At 43.2% G+C, this 22298-nt stretch overlaps 1 protein-coding gene across 8 annotated transcripts in view; it reads right to left on the bottom strand.

Moving 5' to 3' along the window:
* Positions 1-22298, bottom strand: part of LOC108027153 (5'-AMP-activated protein kinase subunit gamma-1) — a 68442-nt gene that overhangs the window by 6486 nt on the left and 39658 nt on the right. For 4 of the 8 annotated variants that reach the window (XM_017098377.3, XM_017098374.3, XM_050888793.1 and 1 more), the window contains one exon: positions 3930-4063. In XM_017098377.3, coding sequence (XP_016953866.1) covers positions 3930-4063 — 134 coding nt within the window. Of the gene's footprint in view, positions 1-553; positions 1689-3929; positions 4064-4191; positions 4835-5398; positions 6066-7678; positions 7803-18661; positions 18860-22298 lie in introns of those variants that run through there. The other 4 variants (XM_017098378.3, XM_050888794.1, XM_017098379.3 and 1 more) reach the window with 4 other exon arrangements.

Here is a 22298-nt window from a genome sequence, read left to right on the forward strand (position 1 = left end):
GGTAAATAAAATAAAAATTAAAGAATAAACGCGAATTCTTCAGACATAGATAACTAGGATAAGAGTTATTTTTATACTCTTTTATTTTATTGTATTACTTTTAGATTCAACTCTGAAGCTATTTTTCGAATGAGCATTGTAAGGCTGACCCTCGTTTTTTGCTAAATATATAATGCACTGAATTCAGCCGAATTCAATGGGCCGAAAAGCTTCCCCCAAAGCTTTGCCGCAAACACACACTTGATGGCTTTTCTTTGTTTTCAGTTCAATACATTTTCCACATAGCATAAAATCGCAGTATTCTGACATCTGGTTAATGTTAAACTGAGTTGTAAGTGAGAGTTACTCGGTAGCAAAAACGCGGGTTCGAGTCCCAGTGCTGCCCAATTAATTTTTTCGATGTTTACTATAAATATACACACATCATTTGGTGGTTTTAATACTCTAAATTATTTTAATTCTTAAAGTTCAGGTATTGCATCAGAATGTAATACCGCGAATTGACTATTACACATGCATAATATCCCACACACTTTTCTTTCGGTGCACTTACGCTAATCTTGCGCCCGGATCGGGGCAGCAATTGTTGCTGGCGCTTCCACTGCTCGATCTGCTCGACGCTGTAGTCGCTGCGCCGTCGCATCAGCATGCACTGGTGCACCGGCGAGTGGTGGCGCGGGGTGGGCGAGGGGGAGGAGTGGGCGCTGCTGACGCGCCGCCGCTCGTAGACGAGCGTCTGCTGCACTGCGGCAGCGGCGGCGGCAGAGGGTGAATGACCCAGCGAATGGCGAGCAGCATTGGCAATTGTGTTGCTTTTGTTCCTCAGTTGTTGCTGCAGTTGCTGCTGCTGCTGTTGCAGTTGCTGCTGCTGTAGCTCTTGTTGCTGCTGCAGCTTCTGCTGCTGACTGTGATTGCTGTGCGCCTTGCGCCGCAGCAGCGATGACGACATGGCCGCCGTTAAAGTTGCCTTCAGCTTTTTGCCATCTTTTGGCTTGCTTTTGCCGCTCGGCAGGCTTGGGATGCTTTGATTGCTTTGGCTAATGTGGCTTTGGGTTTGGCTGTGACTGTGGCTCAGACCACTGCCGCTGTCATCGCGCCTGCTTACGTGCTGCGAGTGGCGTTGGCCGTCGACGAGATCGCGCAGATTCGCACTGTTCAGCAGTTGGTAGTTGCTGCTGGCCGTCGGCCCGTTATTCGACATCAGCGCCGGCAGATGGCCATACCGCTTCTTGCGGTGGTACAGCGGCGAATTGCTCAGCGAACGCGCCTTGCGGCCGCCGCTCTTGGCATTTGCATTTTCACTGCTTAAGTTGTTGTTGCTGTCGCTGCTATCTTTGGGCAGATTGGGGTCAAAGTGTACGCTCAGTTTGGGTGGTGTTTTGGGGGCGGGCGCAGGTGGGGCGGCCACATGGTGGAGGGGCGGAGAGGGCAGCACCCCCACGCGGGGCGTGCTCGGCTCGAAAGCGGAATAGCGACGGCGATACATGAAAAGCCCGCACTCGAAGAAACAAAAGCTGACCGACTACGGATTTGTCAAGAGCCACCCAGAAGTGACGACACCACTCCGTTGGATCTCCGACTGTACGAACGTACGATTGTACCAACACACTATTCTACGGCCGTGTTCCGTTCGGTTTCACTTGGTTTCCGCTCGTTTTCCGGACACGTCCGCGCTCACGCAAATGTAAAATAAACTGGTTAAAAAAACGCCACTGGTTAAGAGTTTCGCGAGCCCCAGTCCAAACCCACACACATGATCTCGCCCAACAGCAAAGAGCGGGAAAAGAGAGGGCGAGAGAGCGACAGAAGTGCGCGAGAGTGCTAGAGCTTGGGCAAATACAAGAACACACGCGTCGGGCTGCCTTGTAAGTGTAACGAAGCTACAACACTCTAGAATGCACCTACACTTGAAACAAAATGGTGAAGCACATTAGGAATTCTTCCCTTGGATTAGATCAAGACGATAAATTGAAATTTAAATGTAGTGGATTATTCTTTGCTACTAGCTAAGTATCCTGTGATCTAGGAATCCAAAACCCTTTTGGTAATTAACAATAATATTTATAAATTATATTATAACATAGCTTGATCACTATTCCTGCTTCACCCCTTTCTTAAGTATACCTTAGAACGTGACGAATAAAATTGATTTTTATGAGACACAATATTTTGCGAGTGCAATAAAAAACTGGGTTGGCTGCATCAAAAATAAACTTTTTATTTGTCCATCGGTTCACTTCTTACACCTTGTTTGCTTTGCTTATCTGTTCGCTGGCTCTCCTGTGCCTGTGGGCTTTCTTCGAGAGAGCGGCCAAACGAGCGAAGAATCGCTAATGCCTAGGTAACCGGATGAAGAGGGTATCAGAAGAATGGCGTTCGTTTGTTTCCCTTTTCACTTGATCGTTAAATCGTTAAGGCAAACAAACGGTCCATAGACAGAGATGGGCATATGTGAAGTGAAAGAGAGGGGGCTCTGCGAGAGACCCACTTGCACCCACACAGGCACAAGGCCCAAGAAGGCCACTGCAGGCGGAAGAAGAAGAGGCGCAGCAAGTACTTCACTCAAAGCGAATCCACTCATTGAGTCAACTGAGAAATGTACGCATCGCAAAGGCAAAGAGCTTCTGTGTACACTTGTTGTTTTGTTGTTTAAGCGATAAGTAAAACAAACGGTGCTGCAAGATTGTGGCCTTGCTAAAGAGAAAGAGAGGGCGAAAAAGAGAGAGCGGCAGTGAGGCGGCCAAGAACAGTGAGAAGAGTACTTGGCTAATTAATCATCATCATTAGCGGACACATACCAACAGCACACCAATGGCAAAAAGAATTCAACGGTGAAAGCCCACCCCACTGACGTCAGAGTACAGAAAAGTTAGAAAGAATTAGCAAAGAGTTCAACGAGAATTCCCAGGCAATGCAAACGAAAATAAAATACCTGACACATGATTCTATCTATCGATCTAAACCAGTTTCCACGGGTGACCACGTTGCGGAGTGTGAAGTAAACAATAACAACAGACTCTAGCCATATAATAGCAGTAGGTTTTAATGGCCATTAGGCCCATTATGCGACCTTGTATTTTCATACAAACATAGGTGGGGGCGTAAAAACCCAAGGAAAGGTAATTTTTCAACTAATCCAATGACTATGACAAAGCCCGAGTACAAATTAGCTATCATCGTGATTTCTGGTTTTCAATACGCGGTGATTCATTACTCCGAGTTTGTTTCACCAATATCGGTTGAATTGCATTTGCAAGTATGGATCTCTGGTGGCAAATCTAATCGCAAGTTATCGCAGATACATTACGTATACGCAATAAGCACTTTTTATACGCCATGTGGTATTCTACACGTAATCTACACGAGATGTAGCACCTCCGTAACCCTCAAAGTATGCTACAAAAATTTAACAAACTGGGGATAATGTGAGTTTAAAGTACTTTCACTATTTTGATGAATAATTGCACGAAGAATTTTCCCCAGTTCTTAACTTTCAGCCGGTGCCAACAGGAGAGGTATTATACTTATACGCGCATCATTGCACACGACCTTGGGGGAATTATATAAGCAACCGGGAAAACGCACTTCTCAACGGGTAACAGTGTAAATCGGAAATGTCAAGGTGAAGTGAACTGAATGAGGTAAACAAAAAAGGGGAGTCATACAGTGGAATTCTTAGAGAAAAGGAGGAATACACAGAAGCGCATTTTAAGCTATTAATAGCTCTGAATAGCAGATGATGATGATATACCATCAACTTTTAGTAGGGAAAGTAAGTTCTTAAGGCGTAGAGCACCTTTGTTAGGTGATACATTATTACGTACAACTAGGAAGATAACTTTTGTTGACTTTTTGACTTATCAAGTTCACTATCTTTAATTAAAATAAATAATATGCTTTAATCTTAACAAACAGTTTACGAAACTTACCCCTCTGGAGTCTCTGAAGAGGATGGCTGCATGGTGTGGATCCAGCGTACCATCTCCCCGCAGCCCTCGACCAGCGGCGCCAACTGAAGCACGGCGTTTCTCCAGATCCGCTGAGGCACGACGCATATGAGCACCTGAAAGGCGATCCGAATCATCAGTGGCACAAGTATTCAAAAGGAATATTCAAAGCTTATGAGGCTAGACCTAGTCGAACAGCAAGTACCAGTACCAGAAGAACGTAACCCCACCCACAGCCCTTTACCTTCTTTGACTATGCGATCGTAGATCTTGTAGGTGGCCCCCCAGTCATCCAGGATGCGGTTGGGGCGGCTGAGCGTGTTCACATCCAAGCTCTTGGATCTGGTGCGGAAGTTCTCCTGCGGATCGTTCTGCGGCGAGGTGCAAACACTCTGGGCGTCGTGGTGCTTCCTGGGCCACAGGTGCATCTTCTTGCCAAAGTGCTTCACCAGCTCGTGGATCGAATGGTGGTGGTGATGGTGGTGGTGCTGCTTTCCATGCTTGCCGTGACCGTCCTTGTGGGGCGAGTGCTGCTGCTCTTGCTCGTCGATGCTGAGGCTCTTGGCGAAGGACGAGTTGTCGAAGCGCTGGCGGTTGAAGGGTCCGTTGCTCACTCCGCTGTCCGTACTGTTCATCGACTGCCTTGAGGCTTCCCCCGGCAAGCTATAGTCATCCAGTGAGGTGTGGGCAGCACTCACTCGGTGAAAGATCGAGATGGCCGTGGGCCTTTGCTGCTGCTGTCCGCTGGCACCCGTGTGGGTGAAATACTGATGGTCCCCCTGGCTCTCGTAAATGTCGTCGAGGTCGTGGGGGAAGTAGCCGCCACCGCCAGCGGGCGCCGTGGGTGGCGGGGAGCCAAAGTCCGGGCATCCACTGCGACGCATGCTCTGCAAGTTTTTTAAAGTTAGGATTAACTTTCCCTAAAAAAATCCTGCTTGGGGGATGCAAACCGATCCGAGTCGAATTAACCTTTATTTACCTTTACTATAGTATATATATATACAAACTGAATTTATTTGCTTGCAAAGATTTACAAAAAAAATAAATAATAAATCAAGTAATGTACCTTAAATATTTGTTTTCTAACCTAACACTTTCGTCTTGTAAGACACTTATGATGCTTTAACCCTTTCCAACTTAAAGATAAACTGCCGAGAAAAATATTAAAGACTAGTACTTTTAATTATAAAATGAAATACTTATTATTAATGTCATTGATCTTACAAACCGCACCTTCCAAGCCACGGATCTAAATTATAAGATGGAATTCTAATCATCAATGTCAGTGATCTTATAAACCCCACTAATTTAATTTTATAATTTTCAATGCAATTCATACATTATATTTCCTTAGTTTTTATTAAGGTGACCTAATTTCATACTGGTCCCTTTCAAGCACTGTAACTACTTTTTCGATCGGTTTGCATCCTGGTCGTGGGGCTTCTACTCACGCCATAGATCGCCGGACTGTGAGATCGTTCCAGGAAGCTGCGCTTCGAGGAGGGCGTCCGCTTGAGGCTGCCGCTGGTGGGGTGTTGTGGCTGCTGCTGCTGGTAGTGGGCGTGGTGGGTGGGCGAGTTGCGGTAGTGGTGGTTGGCCAATGACCTTGGGGCATCGGGCACGGCCTGGGGCAGCGAGTGGCGGTCGCTCTGCCACTGGGCGTAGGCGCTCCCGGTGACCCCGCCCAGGTTCTCGCCACCTGCAGATGCTCCTCCACCGCCGCTTCCTCCGCCCCCCGAGTTGTTGGAGTTGGAGCTGGAGCTGCTGGAGGAGTCCACGCTGTAGAGGCGACTGCCCTGCGAGGAGGCATCGGCGCTGCTGCCGTAGCTCGGGTAAATCTGGCGGGACCAACTCTCGCCGCCGCTCAGCTGTTTTTCCACGGCGTGCTGGCGGTACAGGTGCGTGATTCCATGCATTTTCGGGCCGTTGTTTTCACTCTTTTGTCAGTTTTGTATTTGTTGTTTGTATTTCTAGGTTGTTATTACACTTTTGCAACGCAGTGTAAAACAGCTGATGTAATTGTTGTTGTTTCACTTGTCAATTTGGTTAAAGTAAACACTGCGATCCCCTGTCGCCGTCTCTGTCTCGCCTTGTAAAAGTCACATAATAATCCTTCAACTGTAAATGAAAATCACATCACATCACTCTCCTGCTCTCTCTTGCTGCCGCCCACTATCTATGCACTTGTGCGAGAGCTTTTGCTCTGCATGTCTCTTTCTGCGATTGTCTCTCCCGCTCGCTCCTAGGTTGAACGCACTGAAATTAAGTCAAAGCTGCACACATCGTCTCGTTTTATTTGTTCTTTATGTTGCTTTTTGTTTGCCACGACGCGTTTGTTTATTTTTAACATTTTTAAACATTTTTTGCCGCCACATTATGGGCTGTAATCGAACACAAAAAAGAAACAACATATTGGGTGATAAATGCACTTGAGCAAGTTCACCACACCACCCACAATAACAGCAGCAACAACAAGGCGGAGTCAATGCGCGCATAGCTTTATTGTCATTTATTTCAATTCATTTAATTCTCCGCCTTGCTGTCATTGTTGCGACATGCGGTGGGCAAACAAAAAAATACCTAATCGATCGATTGACACTGAGAACGCTTGCGACACATTTGCCGCCTGCACGGACTGCAACCTGCGCTCAGGGTCGGTTTTCTAGGCGGGTTCAGCGACCCAGGCGACAAAAGTTGGTAAAGTTCAATGTCACACGATCATTTTGTCGCGGAAAAATTACGATTTTCAGAAGAAAATTAGAAATTTGCATAAGTTTTATTTGAAACTGATTAGAAAATATTCCTTCACACAAAATTTCCAGGGAATTTTGTTGATTTGCCATATATAACCAGTTGATACCTTTTTATAAACATTTTTCAGGAAATTTTTTGATGGTAAAACCAGTTTGAAACACAACCACTTGACCTTTGGAAATATACTCGAATGATAGTACATATATGGGCCCAATTGATTTCGTCTGTTTTGTTTTTGGGGGTCTCACAATCTAATCTTAAAGAATTGATAGACGAATTTGGTATTTTTAAAGTTCACAATTCCAAAGTAGACTTCTCACTAATGAAAAATTTGTCGCCTGGCTGACTTAAGCCCCCACTCTCCCGCTCCTCTCTCCCCCCTCTAGACCGCTCTCTTTCTAGGCCCACTGCACTTGCGGTTTTTGTCGGGCTGTCAACCCCTCTTGGGTAATTAAATTATTTTATAATGCAATAAATACGCGTTGCATCTGCTCGAGAAAAGCTGATTGCTGATTGCTTTATAAATCGTTCACTCTGCGCACACACACATGGGCACTCTGATTTAAATAAACGGCCTTTATCTTTATCGCCCAGAGTAAAAACAAACAGCAAACGAAGAAGAGCGAGAAGGAGGGGGAGTGGAAGTGGTAGTCGGGGGCGGGGCATTCGAGAAGCGAGCCAAAGCAGAGCACAGAAAAATAAAGTTAAGTTCTATTTTTATTATCAAAGCAACAATAACAACGCGGCCAGCGATTTCAAATGAAGAAAGAGGCGAAGGCGCACTGATAAAAACAAATGGGAAAGATCGAAAATATGTAGAAAGGCGGGCAGAACACTGCGGAATATTGATTAACTTTTTTAAGTGCCCCTTTCAGGGGAATATTTCACAATTTGTATCAAATTTGATGCCATTCGTAGAACAAAGAAGGCACGGCGAGCAGCCGGTTCAATTGAGGTTAAGTCACCCACTTATTTACCGCCAATCAAATTTGTATAAATAATGCAAAATTCTATACATATATATACACGCAGACGTAAGTATGTACGCACATAACACGGCCGGCCGCCCACGCACTCACACGAACACTGATGTACGCACACAACCGCTCGGCTTAAAATCCTAAAGAAGAATGAGAATGAAAAGAACAAACGGTGCACGTGCTGTTGAGCGAGTGCCAAACAGAGAGAGATACAGAGGGAGAGAGCAAGAGAGGCTGAGAGAGGTGGCAGTGGGGCTTTGGAGGTGTCCTTGAAACCCTAGCACATGATGCGAAAAGTGAGAGTGAAAGCATGAATTGAACCATTTCCCCCAGCGCCATAGTCCAGTGCAGCCAACACTCAAGCATGTGTAATCCATTAGCGAATGCGGCTGAATTACCATCTGATTCAGCAAGGGGCATCTCAAGGGCACTCACATAACTCGGCCATAAATCACTCAAAAGTGAAAGAATTCTCTGGCGAGTATAGGAAATTCCTACTTGGCCTTTAAGAGCGGAGGAAGCCCCATTAAGAGCGCATTTAGCCATAAGGATCGGAATGCCCTTCTAAGTATGCAATATTTCGAAACGTGATATGCCGAAAATGTGACTGAGAAAACACGCAGTTCGGGGGTCAACTTCCTTTCAGACTTTCCCTTTTAGGCCCCATTTATGACGCATGCGTGGAGCGAAAGTGAAAGTATATAGCGGGTACATAATGCCATACTATATAAGCACATGAGTACGTCAATGGCGTATCTAACGGATACAAGCCCCTCTCAAGAATTGTATTTATTAAGAAATTGGGGTGCTTCTTTCAAATCAGAGTAGGACTGCATTCACCTTATAAGACCTACCTTGAGATCTTGAGCCCCTGGGACAAATATTACGCCTACCCCCCTGGTATTCGGCCATGTACTATACAGTAGGTTCCAAAAGTCTATAGGTCCCGGCAATTGCGCATTTAGGTCAAGTGTGTACGCAAAAGAACGTTGATTAGGGAGCGCAAAATTGCTAAATGCTAAATTATCAGGCAGACCCCCACTAGACAAGCCCAGGCGATAAGGAAATACTACGGGTGTACTCGTACTTTCGGCTGATAAGAGCTGCTTGTGTGTTTGCGCTGGCCCCATCGCAGTTGTTGTGATTGACAGTCCACCATAAATAAAGGCCAGAAAGGCGCAAACAAATTGTTTAACCGCCCATGGGGCGTATGCCTAATTTATCTTTGGGAGCCTGAGTAAGTGTAAACAGTACACTAGGCCAGCTTTTTTATTTTTGGCTCTGCACCGCAGGCAAGTTTGTGCGAAATTCGGTCATCATTTACCTTGAACGTGATTGGATATTGGATATGTGTAAATAAGTATCGGGCATTCCCCCGATTCCCTTCCTTATCGCCATGCACTGGTCATGTGGGTACGTTCTGACGGATGTGCTAAGGTGTGCGATTTAAGTAGCTTCTTTTTTCGTGGCGGCTCGTATTTTGTTTTTAGCCTCCTCCAATTTCGCATTTGGCTCCAACTCTGGCTTGCTTTTGTGCTGACTTCTGCTTGCCTGTTTGCGCTGAAAGCAGATAACCCGATGATTCAGCTCCAAAGCAGGAGAGTCGGGCGGCAGGGAGATGTCGGTGCAAATATTTGAACTTGCCCATGGATCTTGAGAGGGGAGGGCATTCCAAATACGAGCAGTTGGATGATATAACCGTTTAAGGGGCAACGTTCTTGATCTTCGTACGTCTGAGTGCGGAAAGGAAGAGTAGTCACTCAACAGTGAACCCATTTACTAGATCTCAGATTTAACTTATATCATTCTGCAGTGCTCCCTTTACATAAATAACTTATAATTTGAGTCATTTGCGCCTTCCTTCGATTACTCTACTACTCGAAACCGCTTAGCTTTCGTTTCAAAGTGCCACTCAAGGCACTGGCAATATCAAGCTAATCGATTAGTTACTGTTTGACTCGGGGCAGTTGGCACCTGCAAATGAACAGAACTGTGGCACGCAGCGACCTTCAAGCGAGTCGCTGAACCCACCCTCCCCCAATTCATCCCTGGACCATAAATAGATCCTTGACCGAAATGCACTCGGGTCACGACCTTCGCTGTCAACTTTGAACCTTCGTGGCGGGGACAACTCTTGGCTGAGCTGTAAGCTCTTACAAAAACAAAGCCCCCGACGGATGTCCTTGCATTTTCCGACCCCCACTTGCATATAGTACATATATAAGTCCAAGAACAAACCCATAAAACTGTCACTAATTTCCACTGGCGAATTACTTGTGCAAGTGAGGCGAAGCAAGTGCTCGTCCAAGTTTTGTGGGCGGGCCATATGTACCCCTATCCCCGCCATTTTTTGTTTGTTTTTTGCTGTTTCCGCATCATTGGAGCCGTGCAATTAAACAAATGCAGTGCATCTACGTATGGTCGAGTGTGCGACTGCCACCGGAAGCGCAGGCACTTGCAGCCCGCACGTTTCACAGAACTGGGCACGCTGTTGCCATCCGTTAATTGGTTTTGGGTTGGGAAAGGAACCTACACGGAACCGCAGCGATCCGCACGGAACCTTGGGCTTGGGAATTTTCCGCTGCATCTCGCCACCTAGAATATAGACGAGGTGTCCTCCAATTACATGTTTTTCTCTCTTGGCTAGTGCGATTTTGGCATCGCACTCAGTTCGAATGTCCGACTAGGTTTGCATTTCGCTGACAGGCAAGTCAGCCGCAGAAAATCAGAACCTATGTCTTAACTTGCGCTATAAAAACGCACAGAACATATTATATATCCCTAAGATATGTGTGCTTACAGTATTTAACGTCAAAGTAGACACGTTCATTTAAGCAAAGATAAAAGTATACATTTTTGAAGTACACACAACAAATTGCAAACTAAAAATATCATTACTCTGATTTCTGTTGTACTTTACACTATCTACCAACAATACTTTGGAAAAGAATGAACAGTGAAACATGGAAATAAACCACCAGTATTGACCTCTTACTAACCTGATTATTTTAATTTATAATTTGTTTTGCCAAGAGCCAGAATACTAATTTACCTATAAGCTTATAGTTTAGTAAATTATTACTAAACAGCTCATTTAGAACCGCATTCAAAATCGGTGACTCAAGTGGCCAATAATTAATTCACTATCAGTCCATAAATAGTCAAAAGACGAAACCCAATGCATAACTTAAAGCCAAACACCTCGCCTTCTGATCCACTTTTCGTGAGTCATGCCCCTGAGATTCACAAGCCTCTTCGCATAAGTAGCTCCATGGAGTCGACCACGGAAAATGGGAAAGAAAAGCCGAGGAACAAACATGCCCGGGTGGAGAAGACCTTTGACGCCCTCTGCGGACGGAGACTCGTCATCCAGTGGCGACTCAACGCTGACTCCACTCACGCGCTTGGCTTATATAACGATCCGATACATACTACACACATCGAATGGACGTGGTCATACGGTCGGGACTGGGACTGGGACTGGGACTGTGGTGTGCACATGGAGCTTCCCTGGAGGCCGGTGTTTGCCCTGTGCAAGCGCTCGCAGCCGGTGAAATTTGCAAATGAAATGAGCCGGCAGTCGAGTGAAGATTTCCTCGCAGCAACAAGTGCAGTTCACACACAAGGGCACACCCTCCTACTACGAGTGCCACGGAGAAAAAAGGCTCTATACTCACTAATGTGTTTTGCAAATCACGGAGAAACCGAAGAGGGCATGCCAGAAATCGTATCATATCGTCATTGCTTCTTGATTTGATTACTGAATTTCTTAAAATTCATAAAGAAGTATGGTATAGTCCCTTTAATATGGTATAAAAAGAAGGTTTCCTAGAAGCATTCAAATGTTAAGATACGCATGGATTACGTATTAAGAGCCTAAAAACAAATTTAAGGTGATCCCAAACTGCTCTTTAATAAAAAAGAACCCTCAAAATAATTCTTCCATTCTAGGACATGGCTGTTTTATAGAATATTCTTTAGGATATTGCCGTTTTTTCCACCAGTGTACCCCTGCCTCGGCTGGAATTCAGATAATGAGTGCACCGCTGGTGTTTTCTCGGCTAGTTGGCTTTTTGTTTGCGGTTCTAATGGAGTCGGACATCTGATTCACATTTGCAGCTCTTTGCATAACCAAGCGCTGAAGTAGCCCCCTCAGCAAGTAAGAGTGGAAAGGGGCCAGCGACGGGGGCTCGACTTGGGTTTTCCGCGCAATTGAATCTGTACTATCTGGTGATCTTTAACCCAGCGCTGGCATTGAGTGTTCTCAACGTGTAGAATATATATAGAATTCTTTACGACCGTTTTATACGTATGGTACTTCGTTATCTTCTTGCGTACTTTCTTTTGAGCTTACTTGGGCTTTCAAGGGACCATGACAAATGAGATTCACGCGCCCCGAAACAATATAATAATCTTCTATCGGCACTCGCTGACGTCACAAGAAGTCGATTTATTAAAACAAGTCACGAAAGTGGCAGCGTAAAATAAGTAGAAAAGGAAAGGAGGAAATAACCGAAGCCAGCAATAGAGGAAAGTCTCTAAGCCATGGCTAAATTATATACCATTAGTGGTCCTAACAAAGAAGTCAATTAGGTTCCAAAATAATTGGTTGCCCAATCTAAGACACATTTTAAAGATCTGTTCTATCACCCCTGCATTTTGCTGTTGATATTCTCTGTTTACAACATTGTGTGTACCCACGACAAGTTTGCGTATCACTAGGCAATTACTAAGTGTAATTATTACAAGGCAAACCGAGGGGAATGTCAAGTTATAAGGTTTTTATCTGCTCAGACCTTCCACCCACCCCTCCACCACTCTTCTCGGTCCTTGACAATGTGTTATTTATTGGCTCCCACTCGCTGACGTCAATGGAAATGGGATGTGGGCTTGGACTTGGAAAATCATGCAAATGAGTGAGCCCGAGTCTCGGGATCGCAAGTATTTTGGCAGGTTGTGCGGCGGTGCTAATTAGATTTTATGAGCCTATTTGTGGCTGTGGGCCGTGTCGGTGGCAGCTATCGAACCTAACTTTTGGCTTCTGGCCAAGAAGCGGTATTAGGATGGCAGAGGGCTGGAGAACAACCAAGATTACAGCACATTCTTCCTGTGAGCCAAGGACAATGGCAAGAATAATACAAAGTAAGTGCAGGGGGAGGCATGGCATACAGACAATTGTCGGGACGGTGAATGAAAAATGGAAATGTTAATGTCAGGCTTAATGAAAAAGCCTGCCTGGAGGGCTGGAAAACGCCTGCTGCTCACGCAATGGAAAGCATAAAAGGCATAAATTAATGGCAGTTGTTGTGTATCCTGCATGACATATTAAAAATAGCACAATAGTCCTACCAGCTGTTTACCAGAGTTCTAGCATATTCTTCTGTCCCCAATAGAAACCATAAAAAATTATATATTATATATAAGGAAATATAATTAAGTGGCCCTACTGTTTTTAAAAAATTCTGTTAAGTATATTGAAAATATCACCTGTTTCTATAATAGTGTTTCACACTTATAGTAATAGAGTAAGTCCCATACAGAACCTGGCAATATCATTTAATAGTCCTACTGTTTTCAACACTCCTGTCAGCTCGCTGAACCTTGGCTTCTCAAAACAAACTGTTTACGACTTCCGCTTGCGAAAACATAAAAAAATTCACAATTAGCAAAATTAACAATTGTCAGCCCGCTCTCTTCCCGCAAAAGCCTGGCCAGAAAAACATTATTAATTGCCCACAGGTTCTCAACAGAACTTACAACGAATTAATTTGTTGACTGCAGGAAAGCACACGAGGGTACATCGTACGTGTAGATAGGTGTAGATACATCCATATATCCATTCGGCTGTGTGCATATCTAGCGGTGCCAGCGACGAGCAAACAGTGCAATTGTTATTCTTGTTTTGTTATCAGCGGAACACAGAACGTACGCTTTCAGTATAGTGTGTGCGCGGGCAATATAAACTATATATTCCCCATTTGTGTGTGCATAAGATGCATTTATCTGCGGGGGAGAGTGCTGCAAGTTGTTTACCCACTCGAGTGCGACGCGAATTTGAGCATTTGCTGTTGACCAACCAATGTTCATCGTATCTCGATGGCAATCGAAAGCTGTTGGACTCGTCACCTCCCTCGGGACCCCAGTCAAGGTCAATCCCTTTCCGATCTTATCGCTGGAATATACTTATACTTGTATAGTGGGCTGCCACAGTGAACGGTCAATCGTGCATGCCAATTATCGGCTTTTAAAGTGGGTGTGTTTGACTTTTAGCCGCACTCATATTTGATTTACATTTATGGGGGGTACAGATCCCCATCTGTATTCCCAATCTATACGTACCCCCCATATAAATCACCATAAAGAGCTGCGTGCTAAAACCCGTAAATTGCACTGGAAATTTGTGTTTCAAATTAGCAGCTTGCCAACAACGAACAAAGAAAGGGAGCAAAAAGCAAGAATAAGTCACGTTTTAGGGCCCTATAAGCGGTTTTAAGTATGGGAGATTTATTGTCGATTTTGTTAAATGTGGTTAATTTTGATTCTCATGATTTTTCAATTATTAGTGTAAGCTTCTCTAGTCAACAAATTATTGTATAATGCTCCAAATACTGTCCAAATACTCTACCCACTGACCCATTTTTGGGTTTATTTTGTACGATAAATTCTTATAGCTTCCTAGATTTGGTTCTTCTTTTATAAAGCACACAATAAATCGATAAGAAAGGGAGCAAAGAAAAAGGAAAGTTAGGATGTATGGTCTTATATTGGTTAGAGGAAGTGTTTATAAATCATGAAAGATAATACAAAATGTTCTCCCCTTTTAACCTTTTTTCTTTGGCTTGAATTCCTTAAATGAAAGGGTTCTTTAATTTAAAAATCAAGGTTCCCCTCTTGCCAGTTTCCACTGTACGTGTCACGAGCTGCACATTTAGCTCGTTTACTTGATAATGTGGCGCTTGGCTGGTCCAAAGCTCCGCAGATGCCTTTATTGTCCACATGATACAGGATTAAGTGACAGAAAACAGTTCAAGGACAATCGCCGCAGCGTGTGTGAGTCACATAATATAAAAACATATATATTCTTGGGCGTGGTCTGGGATCTGGGGCTGACGTGCGACGTCCGACATCCAACGGAGTGGCAGAGGTCGTTCCGCGGGACTTAACAAACTGGCCAGGGAAAAGGCGACGGCTCCAAGACGACGACGACGACCAAAAGGAGACCGCCTGGGGATCTTATTAAGTCCGCTGGCGTGAACTCAATTAACGGAGAGAAATGTCCTCGAATTACCGAGAATACTTAGTCGGACTAATGGTGAAATAGGAGCGGCTTTAAACAATTAAGAGGAAAATTGCACAGAAGTTTGTGGTAACTGAAGGAGGATGTTTAGAATTTTAGTTCGGTAAAATTACAGAAACGTAATGTAAAGAAAATGAAAATGTTTTTAAGAAGAACTATAGGTATAAAGGTACCTTTTCTGAAATTTTAATTATTAATATTATTCATATCTAACTATTTCGGTAACACTTATTTTTCAGGTTTAGTGTAAGGCATTATCTGGAATTTTGGGACATCTTGTATGCTAAAAGCATAATCTAGAGGATGACCATATTGGGAACCTCTATCAATCTTAACGAACCATAGTTTCCTGCCATAGTATCCACCTTTTCCAGTAATACAAATAATCACTCATTTTTCAAGTTCAGTGCCAGGCATCATCTGGATTCTGGGACACCCTGTATGCTAAGTGCACTATAAAATTTATGCGGCAACAACAAGAGCAGACAGCTGTTGCAATTAAGGCAACACAACATGAACACAACAATAAGATACAACGATCATCTGACGGGGAGGCGATATGAAATATTTATGTTGTTGCGGACTGAGATTATAATTAAACAGCTTGGCAAAGGCAACAACAAGTCGAAATGAACAGAAATTTAATTGCCGTTTAAAGTAAGTTCCTCGTCTTGACCCAATTCTCAGGCGACCCCCCAGTTGGGAAGCAAAAACAAACATCCCAAACTAGCTACTAAAGTTATGATCTTATCTACAAGTATAAATCGGGAAAAACGTATTTAAGATTTCTACTGCAAAAGTGGTGATAGATGAGCACAAAATAGGCATCTGAATTGTACAGATAAAGTCCGTTGCATTACGTAAATATTTAGAACTTTCTGGAAGTTCACTGAACCAGCGCCTAGAAGATTAGTTTGTTTTGAAAACAGGTTGTGAATATCTATAGAAATATCCAAGTCGCTGATTACACTATTGGCTGCATTCTACGCAGTCGGAACTATACAAATCTTGTTTGTTTTTGGTACATTTATAATCGGAAATTTTTCTACAAATTAAATTTGCAAATGTGGCAGCACGGCCAAAAACAATAATAAATATACATTTCTAATTTACGGTTCCAAACTGTTTTTACATTTAGTTGTTACCTACTTGTGGAGATGGCTTGGGTAATAAGTAAAAGTTGGTTTAAGAGGTAACACCATTTCGGAGATTTACACGCACGTTGAATAATAATCTCGAATATGTGCAATCTCCTGAAATGCATCTCCTAGGAAGTTTACCTTTGGATGTTAACACAAGTAGTTTACTGTACTGCTATACCTTTAATTCCCTCTCTTTGAATCAATACTATACTGTGGAATATAATAGTAAGCAATCTCTTGACAAACCCCTCTCAAAGTGAGCTAAAGAACATTACTACCACTCAAGGCCGAGATTACGTGATCGTAAAACTTTTACGACTCCACTTCTTGTGGCTCTCTTCCATTGACAAAGCTCTTGGCACCCCAACCACCCCGATCCCATGGATACTGTCCGCATAAATCTAGGGATGGGCGAAAACAAAATGTATCTCAAAGTGAGCCCGAGGGCTTGTCTTGTTTGGAGGCTTTTGCGTCGCACGCAAAAATCAAATAAAATCAAGAAAAAATTCGCCATTGCTCTCTTTCTCTTGGAGAGTGCGAAATGTGCTCTTTTCTCAGTGGTGGTTGTCCAAAAACAAAAATCACGAGGGAAAAAACAAAATAAAGCGCAGCGGGAACATTTTTGCTGCGCAATTTCTTTGCCGTGTTTTCATTTCTTCGCCTTCGACGGCGGTTCTACCCCTTTCCCCTTGCCAGAGATCCGAGTGGAAAGAGTGGCTTCCCACACGGTGTTGTTGTTTATCTTGTTTTGAGCCGGCTGCCCCGAAATTCCATTTCCTTTGTGGAGGCCTGCCTCCGTCCGCACTCGCAAATCCACACAAAAAGGGTCTGGGGCACTTGCAGAACATTTGGGGCCCGCGCATAAATTCTAATTAAATTAGCTGAAAAACATATTTATTCCGAGTGCTTCACGTTCTTCGCAGCCGACGTGTGCGTGAATGATATAAACCTCCGGGCTGGCTCTCTACTTGTTTACCCCAGCACTCAAACTACATAATATCTCGACAAACAGATTGTTTATGCGGCACAAACGGCCTGCGAAGGAAACCGAATCCGAAACTGACCTATTCCAAGTGGGTTTCAATTGCTGGTTCAGCTCTATTGGGACAGATTGTGAAAAGCTCGGCCACTCGCTGGGGTTATCAGGTCCTATTACTACATCTGTAGTACACAAATGTGGGTTAGTGCTTATCGCGGGAAAGCCGGGTGCACATCTGGGATCGCATCCGATTCGGGCCGAAAATAAACTCTGGTTCTTTTTATGGACTTATGGAGGCTTTACTGGCCTTGCATTCGCCTTTCATTATTGGCCGAAAAAAGAATTTCGGGTTTATTTATAGACCAAAGAGCTGGCACAAAAGAAGGGAGGAGCCGAGACGAGCAAACACCTGCAGAGCTCGTTTCCAGATCATCTGGGTTTAGCCAATCTTAATTATGGTTTATTATGCAAACAAACCCCAGCAAATGCCGCACAGAAACAGTCACAGAACCGAGCTCTTTTCCGGCTCTTCAGAATATCATCCTCGCTTACGTCACAGCGGCACACAGCAGCCGATTGGCGCCTCTTGGCCATAAATCAAAACCCATCATTCCCTCTTTTCGGGTATTTAAATAAACTTTGGCGAGGAGCAAAGAACCGAAAAGTTGTGCGACAAGAAAACAAAAGTTTAAATCAAGTCAAATCGCGGAAAACAGAAGATATTTCGCCGGCTGGCGAACAGTTTGCTCGAAAAGTTTAGCAGAATTTCTAGTAATAGATGTAGTAATTTCAAACTATTGGAAATCATTTTTAAATAGATCTTAATAGAAGTTATAAACAATTTTTGTAACTCCTTAGAAACCCAGTGAAGAATTTTCCGAAAAGAGATATATTCTTGTGCCGGAACTTTAGCTCAGAGAAAATACATTCCTCAGACTTTCACAAAATGTTTTCACTCTTTTCACACCCACTGTTTTTCCGTACTCAAATCTATTTTATTTATAAAATCAGTCACATGGTGTGGGATATTTTCCCCCTTGCCCCAGCGAATGAAATTATTTTATCTGTTTGATTTTTATGGCAATTACACGTCCTTGGTCGGCTGTTTAACTTAAATTTTAACTTATGCAAATGTTTCTCGCTTCGATTCGGATTTTGTTGCGTGTGCTCGTACTTTTGTAATTTTTTGTGTATTATATCGTTAATTAGCGAGACGGTTTATCAACTTGTTTATCTGGGCATTTACTTGATCTTCATCGCTTACAGCCCCTTTAATGTAAGTCACTTGCTGAACTGTGGCTATAAATATTTCATAATTCTTATCGGAGCTTTTCCCCGATTGAAAATGTTAATTTCGGAGTTCACAATCTTTTCCACGCACATTCAGCTGATTTGATTGTCGGATTTTGACCATAATTTTGCCCGCTCATGCATATTTATAGTCGAGAAGAGGTTGAAAATATTTGGGGGCTGTCGAAAATCCAGTTTTCTTTGTCTTTGCTTGGAACTAATTGTGTTTTCGCGTCTTAAAATTAGTAATAATTCCCCCTGGCGCTGCCAACCGTTTAGGTATTTCACTCTGAGCCACGGACGAGTTTTCCGTTTCCAATTTTCGGTCAAAAGATACTTTAATTAACGAATGCACACGATTCACAGTCCACAATCTACAGTTCACAATTCGAAATTCACAAGGTGCTGGTCGCAGTTCAAGTCACGTGGCTGAGCATCCGACTCTGCCGGCAGTTGGATTCGAACTGAACGCGGTCCGCCCATGTGGTCGGCACTCACTCGGTCTATATCCGTATCTATATACTTTCGTATCTGTGTGCCGAGCCGGCGAGGCGGCGCGAGGGTGTGTGCGTGAGTGCGGGCCTCTCTGTTTTATGTATTACACACAGGGCGAGAAAAAGGTGAGCACAACAGAAAATCAAGCGAGCAAAGCAAAACGCAGAGCTAGCCAAATGGCAAAGAAAAATACAATAAAACCTGAAAGGTGAGCCAGCCACTGTGCATAGATAGCCAAGTCCAAGTTGCTTAGGGCCCTGCCGCTGTGGGCGCTTCGGGGCGTGGCAGCCCGTCAGCTGACCGCCTGGGACGACTTCAAACCACTTTCTGTTTTTTCTGTTTTTCGATCGACCTCTGGAACTCTCTCCACGCCGCTCTCCGGCTCCGGATTGCCCCACCACGGAAAATGGGAAAACAGTCCCGCTTCTATATCTCAAACTAACGCAGGATCTTAAAAACTGATTTCAGGGTACCTCTTTCTTTGTAACTCGGAGATGTGATGGTATTTCAACTATTGTACCTCCGAACTTCACTTTCCAATGAATAATGGTTTACTAGAGTCCTACTTCTATGACTCTAAGCTGTGTTATAAGAAATTCAAAAACTTTTTTTAACTTGTACTTCTAAAAATAGAAGATTTTTTGACTTCACTTCAATATGAAAAATTAATTTGGGAAACTAATTTAAATGGCATTTTAAAATTGAGCCATCACTACTTCAATTGAATATCATGAACTATTATCAATATCAATTATTATCAATATCTTATTGAAATGTGCGGAATTTTTTTGTTCGATGAATTGTTAAAATATGAAATCATGGCGCATTCTAATACTTAGTTCCCTGTTAAAACATGTTATTTAGCTACTTTTTATATAGGAATTTAAAGTTTTTTTTATCAAACATTTAAGCTAGTGCTTACCCTTGGTTGACCCCTAACCTTTATAAATATTTTTGATTTAACGGTAATGCTGGAGGTGCCAAAGGTGTTCGTCTGAGACGTTCCACTGTGCGCCTACCTTCTTGTTGTTGTCTTACACGGGCATTAACATTTACATTGCTGTTATGTTGATTGTTTTGTTTTTCGCTCGCTTTGTTCGTTCTATCGATTCTAATGCTCTTTTTGCTCTTTTTGTTGATTCTAGCCGTGCGTGTCTCAACGCACGTAGGCCGGCGAGACCGCCCGAAAATTTTGCCCTTAGCATGGGTGGTGTTCCCCCCCTCCCCCTGTCCCACCCGTGGGCATCGCTCTCGCTCGCTCCCTCGTTGTCTCCATCTCGCTCGCTCTGAAGACACCGAGTCTGTTCTAGTTCGGCTCGAGAAAAAAGCGCAATTGTGTTATCTCACAGGCGGCGCATAAAAAATAAATATAAAACAAGCCCACACATTTTGTCACCGTCTGTCTGGCCTGCCTTCACCATCAATGCCGCTTGAGATTTGTTTGTGGGTTGTGTTTGGGTTGCAAAAAATCTCCAAGTTGTGTGCTTTCTAAGCCTCTCTCCATCCCTCTCTAGGCCGCTCTCTCACTTCAATTGTATTACGTCATGGCCCGAGACACTTGATCCGGAGGCAGCAAAGGGGGTAAAGCAAAATACATGATAAACAAAAGACCAAAAAAAAATCCAAAAACAAAATATAAATGCATCAGCCAGGGAGAGAAGTAGTGGTGGCAACTCACGCTCAAATATACATCGAATTTTAGCTTTAACAAAATTGTAGCTAAAAGAAAATATTCACACCCTTTTACAGAAACAATAAATTGATAAGATACGACTGCCAAATTATCGTGGAGTGGTGGGCCGAACTTGTTCTATTTCCTTTTCTTTGCTTTTGCAATCAAATAAGTATTACCATTTCTTCCTTCAAAAATGAATCGAATTTAAGAGAAAGGCCACCTGGCACTCCATAAAATCTGCTATAAAATAGCTAAGCCAACACCTCTGCAGAGCCTGTTTGCTTGTTCTTACTCTTGCTTTTTCGCCTGACATTGAAACTGCAGCTCAGCATAAGGAACGCAACAGCAACAAAAGTGCAGCCTGTACACGAAACTTTCAAGGTCAGCCAAAGGGTAAACACATCCCGGCAACAGTTAGTTCCCCTCTCCCGCTCGCGCGCTGCACTGGAGCAAGGGTCTCTCTGTCGCTCTCTTACTCCAGTTTTTCGGTACTCATAAGGCTAGTAAGTTGTAAACACATTTTTGGGGCCTCTATTGTGAGCCACGCTGACCGAGTTCTCCCCATTTTGTTTTTGTCTTTCTATTCGTAGACAATTGTTGGCTTCATTTTATTATTTTTATATTGTGCAAAGCAGGGAAATTGCTGCCACAGCGCATTCTTCGGGTGTATTTACACAGTTGTTGTTCCTGCACTTTGTAACGTTGCTGTAACAATTACAAAACGAGAACTTTTTCCACTTTAACAAACCTTATGAATATGCATTATAGTCGGGATAGCAGTGGGGTTACTTAATCATATAAATATTCTAAACTTGTTTTAAATGTGGCACAGTTCTTTGGTTTACACTAGAAATTAATAGGTATAGAACTATTGAAACCATTTTATCTTTTGAAAAACTTCAGGTCGTAAAGATGCGAGTTTTAGGATCATAAAAATGGTAGTTCTATCAGAATAATATTTCAAATAATTTGTATCTTTTAAAAAACGCAGATCATAAAGATGGACGTTTCATGGTCATTATTTCCCCTTATTTCTCTTCGAACTAATCCTAATTAAACCCCCTTTTTTATAACATAAAAAATTAAACTAAGTGGAACTTTATTGTTGACAAATCAGTTGATTATCATAAAGAAGCAAGATTGATGGTCCTCAGTACCACAAACACCCAATTTGCTTTCTGGTTCGATCAAATCCTATTAAGATCTTCTATCGCTGATAAACAAATTGATTGAATTACCCTCAGATTTAGTGTTATGTTGCCACTCAATTTGGGCTTAGAAATGACTGCAAAAATATTCCACGACGACAGATGTTCCCACACCCACGCAATCGAATTTAGTGCTTTCCGCCGCCTTGTTTATTTATTTTGGACCCGCCTCCGTAGGAGCCATAGATTCTACGTCCGATCTTTTTGCGACTCCGAGCGGAATGAATAAAAGTGTTAAGTAATCCGCACATTCCGCATTTACATATGTAAAACATTTTGTTTGTCGTCCGAAGATACAACTTCGCTTAAGCCACCCTGCTGAATTTCATTTGTTTATTTGTTTTGCTTTAGTTTTCGCGGTTTCTTCTCGGTTTTCGGTTTTGCGTTGTTTTCAAAGTCAAGGTTAATTTGACTCCGACGCTTGGCTGTGGATCGTTCAAATTAAATTGGTTTATGGGGTTTGTAAATGGTTAGCTTTCGGCTTTGCCACCTGGTACTTGCTGTTCTAATAGTATACTATATGTAGCTTAT

Source organism: Drosophila biarmipes, chromosome 3R, assembly GCF_025231255.1.
Source record: "Drosophila biarmipes strain raj3 chromosome 3R, RU_DBia_V1.1, whole genome shotgun sequence".
In the NCBI taxonomy this organism is placed as follows: Eukaryota; Metazoa; Arthropoda; class Insecta; order Diptera; family Drosophilidae; genus Drosophila; species Drosophila biarmipes.